This window comes from Eleutherodactylus coqui, chromosome 1, assembly GCF_035609145.1.
Source record: "Eleutherodactylus coqui strain aEleCoq1 chromosome 1, aEleCoq1.hap1, whole genome shotgun sequence".
Classification (NCBI taxonomy): Eukaryota; Metazoa; Chordata; class Amphibia; order Anura; family Eleutherodactylidae; genus Eleutherodactylus; species Eleutherodactylus coqui.
In genome coordinates this window covers 76,559,370-76,570,963 of record NC_089837.1, presented here as the reverse complement: position 1 = coordinate 76,570,963, position 11,594 = coordinate 76,559,370, and the positions used below count along the sequence as shown (strand labels likewise).

At 41.2% G+C, this 11,594-nt stretch overlaps 1 protein-coding gene across 1 annotated transcript in view; it reads right to left on the bottom strand.

Moving 5' to 3' along the window:
- The window catches only part of MBOAT2 (membrane bound O-acyltransferase domain containing 2), a 204,213-nt gene continuing 192,619 nt past the window's right edge, over positions 1–11,594 (bottom strand). The window contains exon 13 of the mRNA XM_066597492.1: positions 1–10,886. Coding sequence (XP_066453589.1) covers positions 10,664–10,886 — 223 coding nt within the window. The 3' untranslated portion in view covers positions 1–10,663. The remainder of the gene's footprint in view (positions 10,887–11,594) is intronic.

Genomic DNA, 11,594 nt, shown 5'->3' with positions numbered 1-11,594 from the left:
TTCTACAGTAGACAAACAGTTTATTGAATTGATAATTCTATATGAAGATTAGAAAAATTGTCATCACAACAGAAGGCTCAAAGAATGGAAAATACATAAAAAACAGGGCACAAGACTTAATGCGGACACATAATCTATCCATCTGTAGTCATCTAGTGCACGTACAGTTAAAAAAATAAAATAATAAAATGTTCTTAGTTTCCTTGTAAAAATTGGTGGTGGTGCTGTAAAATAAAACGGGAGACGCAATAAAATATCATTACGTTAGAAGCAAAGAGAATTCTGCTGGTACCATCCCAAAACATAGAGGTCATGTATCCTTCTCGAAGCCACTTTGCATGCTGGTAGTCATAGTGGAAGTCCTGCCTATCAACTAGCAAAACTACGTATTACGAGTCAATAGTTTGATCAGTACTCAATGAGTCAATGGCGTACATATCATAGAGGTGTGACTGCTATGGGGCCCTCGAAGAGAACGGGTCTAACCCTGGTTGGTTTCATTCCCTTTGCTACGAGAAACTTGGCAGGACTGAGTTAGCAATCAGCGGGGTGGCAAAACCTAGCACCATAACGGAATCCCATTCTGCCCTTTCCTGTAGGGCCTCTTCATTTGTGTTCACCATTGTGGCTCTGTTGACACTAAAATAAACTGTTTTACCACATTTTTGAAGTTCCCTGTATAGGAACATTAATTAAATGTCAGAAATTGAAATAATCAACAATATTAGTAACAGATTAGTTATGGTGAAAAGATTTAGCCTCCAAAAAGTTGTAATCCAGTACCTTCAAGAAAAACTCCACTTATCGTGATGAACTTCCCATTGTCCACCAGTAATGGTTGAAAATTATGGAATGGAAAGGTTTAAATCCCTTTTTGTTCAATTATTTAGGTCATTATTATGATTTTCTTAAAGCAACCCTCAGCTCGCCAAAATTTTATCCCAGGACTGAAGGCGGACTTACATTACCTGGAACCCTCTCCTTCATTTCTGTACAGCAACTGATCTACCGGTTCCTAGTATATATGCTCCAGTGATTCAGATGGCAGTGCCGAGTCTTCGACTACCCCACACTTTGCATCGGTAGTCTAAGACAATGATAATAGGCTAGCGTTGCTCACGGCTTGGGCAATCAGAAAGTAGAGTGTACATGGCTGGTTTCGATGTGCATCGGGTAGTTTAAGAAGCGGTGTGGTCATCCTAGTTCACCGAAGCGGGGTTCCAGGAATCTGTGGATCAGTGGCTGTTCAAGAATAATGGAGGGCACAAGGTGATCTAACCACCGCTCCGGAAAGGGACCAGAGGATTGCTTTAAATATCGCTTTTATATTGGGCGGAGTTTATCAGTCACATGACACATTGTGACAGCAAGAGGCTACTACAATGTGGAAAGCATACTTGAACAGTGGATATAGGGATCATAAACCTTTTACAAGTTACACGTATAGAACACATTCATACATTATGTGATAGTCGGTGTTTCATTTATGACCGGCGTTTTCTTTTCAGCGCACAAAGTGGAAATGGATGTTCTATTTACTGAACCTAAATTCATGCAAATTTTGCAAATTCAGGACCACCCTTTGTAGTGATCTCTCAAACATATATATGCTATATCCCTATGGATATACGGCCCCTGCTAACTAAATAGTTGACTCTGCTGCTAATACTTTAGGGGTTTTATGGGACTATAACACTGGTAACCTATCCTCAGGATAGGTCATTCATACCAGATCGCTGTTAGACCGCCACCCGGCATCAGATAGTCAGAGAAGCCGTTCAGCTATCTTTGTTTCTCCAGTTTGGAGGGTCGCTTTAAGTACAGGATGAGCAGCGATTTAGATCAATAACATATATATTATACTGATCCTCTTCCAACAAATCTATATATCAATCTTCTCAGCTCCTCCTGCTATATAACATGCTGCCTGCTGATTACATTGAGTTTTCAATGTGACACCATATCATTTTTAGGTCCAATATTCTGGGCTGTTTCTTCATATAGCTTTATAAAAGTTTGAGCTCCATTTTTCTTCATAGACATAGGAGGAGCTTAGTAGCTTACTGCATAATCTTTTATCATTGAATTCAATGTATAACCAGCTCCTTAGCTCCCCCTTGTGGTGGATGTAGTCAGCCAGAATTTTATCATTTAACTTTGCACTCTCAGCAAATCAGCTGTTTGCAGCAGCTGCTGTGCACTTGAAATAGTACAGCTCCATACACTGTGTAGTGGCCTGGAATGGTACTGCAGCTTCCTCCAATTTACTTGAATAGGACTGAGCTTGCAATACCATTCCAAACTATTGCACAATGTACACCAATGTACAGAGCTGTGTCAGTTTCAGCAGACAGCAGCTCCTGCAAACAGCTGATCAATGGAGGTGCCACCAATTTGATATTGATGGCCTATCCGGAGACCATCGTATGATAGTCCCTGAAAGCGCTTTTTAAATATGTATGTTAAAGAAAAACTAAAGCTAAATCGTAATGGAAAACTCAGAAAAACACAAAATATGTTCATAAAAATGTATAAGAAGAACTAAGCTTCTAGGTACTGGAGCATCAAGAACGTATTTCCAGTGATAGCAGTTCATCATTGTCAGTACAAGTCTTTTAAGTTTGTTTGTTCCTTACTTAAGTTGGCTTGTGCTATAAAATGGGGTTTCCCACAAACAATATTTATCACCTAAACATAGGATAGGTAATACATGTATGATCACTGGGGGTCCCACTGATTACTAGAAAGGGGATGATGAGCCCCGATCCTCCACACCACATTGAGCAGGACTTTGAGTGGAGAGCTACTCAAAGTCTATCAGACTGACTGTGACAGCGTGAATAGGTGCTAACTGTCATTTGTAGGACTCCGGTAAGGTCAGTATGAATGGACGGTGACATGTGATCTTGAGGGTCTACTGTTGAAAATTTAGGACCACTAGGCAACATAGGTAGAAACCTTGTCATTAGAAATCATACAAATCCGGCGCTGGGAAGCCTACTAGTTACAGCAGTCACTAACCAAAGGTTGGGAAAATAGAAACAGCGTTGCGACACAGCAGTAGAGAATTCTAAAGCTAAGTTCCAGTTTTCAGATTTCTTTGACCTTCTTACCTAAATCTGAATTGAGAAGTCTTCCGGGTTGCAGTTAACAGAGATCAGTGCATTGTGAGAGCTCAGACCACAGTGGTACAGACAATGCTAAGCCATTATATCACAAATCTGAGAGCAGAAGGTATATGTAGTAAGATCAAAAAGGTTGCAATAAAACTTGCTGTACTTTATTGTATACAGTCAGCTTAAACTGAATCTATCACATTGAAAATTCTTTCGATATGCCAGCTGTATGTTATAGAGCAGGAGGCGCTGAAGAGATTGATATATAGCTTTGTGGGAAACGATACAGTGTAACTTGTATTTCATTGGTCTAAATCTCTTCTCATTCTGGGTTTAGGAGTCCAGTGGGTGGTCCTAATTAGTAATTGTTAGTTCTCTCTGTATATACACTCCGACAGGGCAGTCTGTTAGGTACTGAGTAAGACCACCCACTGGACTCAAAGTGCCTGTCTGGGTCTGGAGAAACAAAGCTGGTTGAACCGCTTCTCTGACGCACACAGTACATTAGTATGCATTGATAGTCTAAGACCCTGAAAGATGATCGTTCAAAAATCGCTCAAACGATCATCTTTGCATAGTCTATAGTACCTAATTAGCTACTAAAGAGCTATGCAGGCGGAGCAGGACACCGCCGCTATCGCTCAGTGAACAATACAGCTGTTTTGCATTCTTCTCCGCACTTACAGCTCGCTTCCCGGTGTTAACTACTAGCGGGATACGAGCTTAAAGAATCTTAGCAGCGCTGCCGACTGTGATAACCGCCTGCACTGCTGATAAAAGTTCATTGCTCAATTCTAGAAAACTAGAATGGTTGTGTCTAAATGGGCCTTAAGACACTGCACGCTGCTCTGACTGCTCAGTGCTGCTCACATGGGCAGTTCTGGTCATTTAAGACAGGTGTGGTATCTTAGACCAGTGCTCCAGTCCTTAGAGACCCCCAACAAGTCAGGTTTTCAGGATTTCCTCAGTTGTGCACGATGTAATTATTGTCAGTGCCTAAGACATTACGAGAGTTGTTCTTACTATATGATATCCTGAAAACATGACCAGTTGGGGGTCCCTGAGGACCGGAGTTGAGAAACACCATCTTAGATTACCCATGCATACTAATAGACTGTGTGCATCAGAGAAGTGGTTCAGCTATCTTTGTTTCTCCAGTTTTGGAGGGTCGCTTTAAGCACAGAATGGGCAGAGATTTAGATCAACAACATACATATATACTAATACTTTTCCAACAAATCTATATATCAATCTGCTCAGCTCCTTCCGCTCTATAACATGCTGCCAGAAGATAGAATTGAGTTTTTAACGTGACACCATATCATTTTTAAGTTCAAAATTCTGCGCTGCTTCTTCAAATATCCTTATAGCAGTTTTAGCTCTATTTTTTGCATAAACATAGAAGGAACTTAGTTGCTTACTGCATAATCTTTTATCATTGAATTCAATGTATTACCAGCTCCTTAGCTCCCCCTTGTGGTGGATGTAGTCAGCCAGAATTTTATCATTTAACTCTTTTTTTATGCAAAGAATTTTGAGCTCCGTCACAGAGAAACAGAATCGTGGCTGCTATAAAGACATAATGACAAACTGGTGGTCAAGGATGGTCATCCACTTTAACCCTGTTAGGTGCAGTAAACCAGTATCTCTCCTTAAAGACCAACATGATGAGCAATGAGGTTTTAAAAGGGAGGAGATACTGTTATATTGCCATCCTTCTACACAACCACTAACGCAGCTATCTGCCTTACACGGACGCCATAGAAACAAATAATTCCCTTTTTCTTATTTTCTGGATTAAATATAGTGTGTAAAGGGCACATTCTTGAAAGAATGAACATATAGTAGCTAATGATTATTATGCACAAGATCAATCTTCACCCCTTGCATATGATACAGAAATGACTGCTAAGTCGCAGCTTACTGTCATTAGTACCACTTCAACTGGAATCGTTCGAACAGGAATATCTAAATTTAAGCAGAGAAACTCAAAATCGTTCCTTAATCATCCCAAGAAAGTGACAGTATTAGGATTAAGAAGCTCTTCTTCCTGAATTGCATTTATGCAGTCAACATTTACAGATGTTTCCACCCTTACCCTAGCTCAAATTTGGTTTTGAGGGCCACAATTTCTCATGAAACCAATTCAATGCATTATAGCGACATGCTAGCAAAAACCTTGAAAGGCTGCAATTCACAAAACAACCAATCGGTGGCCACATAGATTTATATAGAATAGATATCTCCTAACAGAGTATCGTGAAATTATGTTTTTCTGAAAAGCTGATCATCTTGCGCCCCACATCTCGAGAAGGACAGGTAAGGTAGGTAAGGAAAGACACATCTGTATTTTCTGGTGCTGCATTATGCATAGTGATAACAATTATACCGCAAAGGCTTTTTTTCCACAGTCCTACATGAAATTCAGATTCAGCAAAGTCCTGAATTGAAATATCTTTGAGATGAGCAGTACAGAGCCAATAGAAGCCAACGGGGCACGGCACTATTCTAGAGCCACTGCCACTTTGCTCTAGTGACCGGTTAGGTCAAATTGGTAAGACCGCCACTAATTATACATTGATGATGTCACCTACCGATATGCAATCAAAGTAGGAAAACCCCTTTTATGACCCATTTATGAATATAAATGAGGATGAAATAGAGTTCTAAGGGGAAGAGGATTGTTGCTTCACAAAACTGTTTATTGGACCACATTCAAGAAGTTGCAAAACTCTTAACGGCATTATCACACTTGTTACAATGGTGGTGGAGACCTGGAAGCAGCTGGGAACGCTATTTAAAGGGGTTTTCCAAGAATTTTATGCATTGATGGCAGTGGGCGAACGAGTTGCATATACAAAAAAACAACATTAATACCTCCCCACTGCCATGCTGCCCCTGGCTGCCAGCTCTAGCCATTCCGTCTTCTATTTACATTGGCTGCAGTGGTCACGTGGGTTCTTTACTCACCTGCATGCAATAGAAAACCTGACAGGGACGTCACCAGGCTTTCTGACCTGGTAACCTCACCTGTCAACTGCCATGTGGCTGGATCACTGAACTGGCACCATGGTAAGTATATTTCTTTTATATGGTCTTGGGTATGAGGCCCACAACTATATATAAGGAATAAGTCTGAAAACCCCTTTAAGATTCCACAGCCAATCCTTGGTCAGCCTATCCAGCCAGAGACATGTTACTAACTCCTAGCCCCTTCTAATGGTGTAATGAAGAATGGAGTCTAAACTTTTCCACAATTGCGACCTTTCATAACGGCAACAGAACTATGACTGATTGTTCTGTTTGTCATCTCTTGCCATTCCTCACATACAATAGGTTCTTTTACCCTTATGTTCATGTTTGAGCATGATAATGCAGTCACATATAGATATCAGGTACATTAAAAACTTTAGTAACTTTGCAATTACATTGCTCTATTTTTCTGTGTAAGAGACTCATTAACCCTTTCCAATCCAATTTGTATCCTGGTTTTCCTAGGGGGCTTACTCTTTTTCTGCTGTTATACAACGGCGCTATCTGCTGGATAAAGCCAGTACTGCATGAGGCGATACGTTGGATAGGCTCCGACAGCAGAGAGGCTGGCAATATACAGTAAGAGAACCCCGACGGACGTCTTCCAACATCGGAGCTGTACAGCCTTGAATCAGAATGTCTTCAGAGGTCAGACAGTGGATTGGAAAGGGTTAATGGAGGACACTTTTCTGTAAAACAAAGACAAACAAATTTAAAGTTCCTCAAAGCTCCTGGGCCTAAAGCAAATTATGACACAGGACTCCATCTACCGCATGCCATCTAGAATACTGGCGTCTTAAAAATACACTCATGGACGGTAATTTGACTTATTTTAGGGTCAGTTTACAATCAGTTGAACATTCAGCGAGTTTGTCTTTATAGACCATTCTTGTTCACGGCTGCATTCACAATTATGAAGACTTCTGAGCTGAAATGTACTAGAATCCCCTGCTAGTACAATGCCAGCACAGAACTTAAGGGCCATTTAGACACAACGATTCTCGCTCAAAATTAGCTCAAAGCCGTGTTTTGAGCGATAACTGTTGGGTCTAAATGCCTGGACATCGTGCAGTTTTCATGCACGATTCGTTCCTTGCTCAATTCTAGTTTTCTAGAATTGAGCAATGAACTCTTGTCAGCAGTGCAGGCTGTTATCACAGTCAGCAGCACTGATAAGGTTCTTTCAGCTTGTGTGTTGCTGGTAGTTCACAGCAGGACGCGAGCTGTAATCACAAAGAACAATACAGCTGTTTGCTTATGCAAAAAAGCTGTATTGTTCGCCGAGCGATAGCGGCGGTGTCCCGCTCCGCCTGCATAGATCTTTAGTAGCTATTTAGCTACTATAGACTATGCAAAGATGATCATTCAATACTGTTGCTCAAACTATAGTTTGAGCGATTTTTGAGCGATCATCTATTGGTGTAAATGGGGTCTTACAATGAAGTTTTGCATCCTAAGACATTTATCTGTTACTCCCATAATCTTATATAGGAATACTACACGACACGATTATCGTGCAGATCACTTGTAAGATCAAGCGGTTTGCACGATAATTGCGCAGTGTAAATAAGTGCAATGAAAGATTGATCGCTGATCGGATCTTTCATGCAGACCTAAAAATGTTGGTCTGTCGTTGCATAAGCCTATGTAAGCAAGCAATCGTTCAGCTATGAATGACTGCCTGTTTACTGGGATTGCAGGCGGGCCAGAACGATCTCTAGCGTTGATCGCTCCTGTGTGAAAGTAGAGGAGCAATCATCAGGACGGCTGTCTGGCACTTTAGCGCCCAACAGTCGTCCTGTATAAAAGGGCCTTTACACGGGCAGGGGATTTGGAAGGAACATTCGTTCACCCAATCATCTGCTCATGCAAAGGTGCCACAAATGACCCAACAAACCAGCAAACTTTCATTTGTTGGGGTGATTGTAGACATCAACAAAAATCTTCTGTGGTCAGCAGCAGATTGCTCGGTGTAAACAGTAATGTGCTGCTGGCAACAACAGAACTGTATTTGCCCAAGCAGTATGGTCACATACAATATTGCTAATGGATCCATGTAAATGGGGCTGAATATGCCCCTATTTACTTGCTAAAATATCAATTGCACTTACTCTTGGCAGAAAATCTGCCAGTGTAAATGAACCCTTATTACACCTGAATGCAGTACAGCGGGGATGCTTAAGGCTACTTTCACACTGCAGTGTCTGTTAAAGGTACAGATCAGGAGAATGACCCAATGTATTCTTCCGACAGGTGCCATGGTATGGGCATACAGTGGTATCCATCACTCACAGACTGTCATGGCACAAAAAATTTATACTGCATGGCATACTTTTTTTTACTGGATGTCTGTGTATGAAATACTATCAATAGTATGAGGTCTACTGCACTATTCCATACAGCATACAAAAAGTATACTGATGTATACCAAGCAGACAAAAGTTAAAAGGACATTCTTCTGGCCTCTGTCAGGTGAATGGAGGTTTGTGGATATGTTCCGCATACACTATACTGCTGTAAGTAATTGGACACCTGAGCGAGCAAGAGTAGTATTTATTTCCATACTTAATATGGTTAATACTTAGTGGCGCTCCTTTGTCCTTAAAGATATCGAATACTCTTGATAGCATACTTTTTACTAACATCTGATACACTTCAGCTGGTATTTCCCTCCACTCATCCTGCAAATGTCTGGCAAATTCTCTCAAAGGAGATTCATCAGCCCGTCTACAACTGGTCAAGGTGCGTCATCATTGGACAATTGAGCAATGGAAGAATGTTCTATGAAGTGATGAATCACATTACTACATCTTCAAGTCAGATGGACGTACTTGGGTGTGGAGGATGCCTGGAGAACATATTTTGCCTGAGTGTGTTGTGCCAACAGTTAAGTATGGCGGAGGTTCCCTTATAGTCTGGTGATGTGTTTTACATGGCATGGTCTTGTCGTGTAGGTTGTAGTGGAAAGAACCATGAACATGAAGGTGTACCTTGACATTCTAGATGCTAATGTGACAACGCGCCTCATCACAAATCCAATGCTGTTTTACCTTGGTTTGAGGATATGGATGATCCACGATTGGACTGGCCTACACAGAGTCCCGACTTGAAACCAACTAAACATCTTTTCGATGAACTGGAACATTGGGCTGGGAAAATATGAACAGTGTCCAGAACTCACCAGTTGTTTGCAGGATGAATGCAGGGAAAAGCCAGCTGAATTATATCAGACATCGGTAGAAAGTATGCCAAAGAGCCTATCCAATGTCATTAGGGCTAAATATTAACATATGGAAATAAATATTACTTTTCGTTCTTGCTGAGGTGTCCAACTACTTTTGTTGGATAGTGCATGTGCTGGAAGCTTTCCTGGCTCAGAGGCCAAATGTACAATGCAAACACAACATGAAGGTACCCTTACAGGAGCTCGGTGGAGCAGTTAGGTGAGGGTTTGACAACAAATTGTCAACTGGTTACAAAAGCAGGACAGTGAATGCCGCTCTGGACGTTTTATAAGCTGTAACCCAGAATCCAGAAAAGGTAAGTCATTCAATGTATTTACAAAGTTACTTGATACCTTATGTAGATGATATCAATATGTGAATGATGAAATGGTGCCATAGAGTATCTGATATCCGTGTATAAGCAGACTTGTGAAAACCTGAGCGACAGCAGTTCTTACAGTCTAAAGAAACAGTAAAATAAGGAGTTCCCTGTGAAAACCTGACTGTCTTCACACACAAATCAACCACGTCTTAAAAAAATAACAAAACGTATCAGTGTACAGAAACGTAGAAAGGACGGCTGAACTAGATCACCTAGGATGTTCACTTCCACTTGGGTCATACTCTACCAATAGGACACAGTGCTGGGCTCCTGCAGTAACACGCCTAGAAATGCGATCTTCAGAACCACATCACATGTTCATACGGAGAGCCGGCCTCATCTCATGGCTATGTTTTGGTTGGATGGACAAGAAAAAGTTGCCTGACTAGTCACTTGGTTTCAGAGTGGAGTTCTACACCTTCTTAACATCATTTCACGTAAAATACTGCATTATCACCACTGTTCTTAGCAGCACCATGAATAGGATGATTAGTCGTATCCAAGCCCGCAACACATCAGCAATTTCATTCAGTAGAGAGAAGAAGAGAGACAAAGGGATTAAGGCAAAGGGTTCGGAAACATTTTTTTTTTTCTGGATCTCTACTAGTTGTGCCCAAACTGTTAACCCCTGCAATGCCTGAAGACATCATACGTTCATTAAAGGAACATACACATAACATGGTCCTAAGAGCGTATGTTACAAGTCCTGAGTGCCCATTATAAAATAATGGAAATATTGTAAGGCTAGGCCCACATGGCAATGGCATTGTGGGGTCAACGAGCTTCCCTTGCAGTGCTATCCTTACACAGAATGTTTTGTAATACCATCTTGTCCTGTGCACAATTCACAAACCGATTGGAGGTTCTAAAAATGGAACTGTAAAAACATATAAAATTGTGTCTGTGGGTCATTGCGGTGCGCTGGGACGCCTCCAGGCTGTCTCTTCCCGCTGACTGCTGTTATTGTTTGTGGTGGCATGGCTGTTGTGTTCTGAATTGTTTTCTTCTTTATTCACTTTCTCCGGTGGAGGAGCAATCGGTTCCTTTTCAGTTCTTTCCTTTTTCCTCGCCCGGGCTGGCATGAGTAGCAGCACCAATATGCAGACAATGTGTAGGCAGTAGTACCAGGAGCTTCAACAAATAACAGGGCCATGGTTAGAAGAGATTACAAAGGATAACAGACAGTATATAGAATATTCGGTATAAGCTATGGTCTTACATAGCCCAATTCGCATATCTCTAAATAGGGATTGGCAAGGGAACTAAAAAGTCTATAATCAGGACAGACCCGAAGAACGCATGCTGCATCATTATCTTCTGCCATCTAAGTTGCTGTTGGGGCAGTTGCCAGGTATGTGTTCTCCCAGCAGAACCACTGGATTAGATTAGTTGATCGTTTTGTTCTGCCTATCTTATCAGAGAGGAGTTGTTGCTTGGTAGGCTCCCTTTAAATATTGTTTGACTTCAGCAGTCTGTGCGGTTGATAGCTGTGACAACTGTATTTGTCCAGTATTCTTTATTCTAAGTTCCTACTACCTGTTCAATTTTGTCTAGTCTGCCTTGTCAGTGTCCTGCTCTTTGGTTTTCTAGTTTGTCTGTGTTTTCTAATTTGCATACCTTGGTTCAAATCCAACATTTTTGTTTAACTCCTGTCTGGGTCCTTGTAATAGGGTCAGTATTTCAGTCAAGGTTGTCAGAATGGAGAACTGAGAACTACATAAGGGACAGTAGTGTCAATTGTATACTAATGGCCCAAAATGTTGCATTAATTTGTGGAAGTCTGGAGACAGTCAATAAATCTTAAGAGCATTATACAAAAAGGACCTGTTGCATGTACTG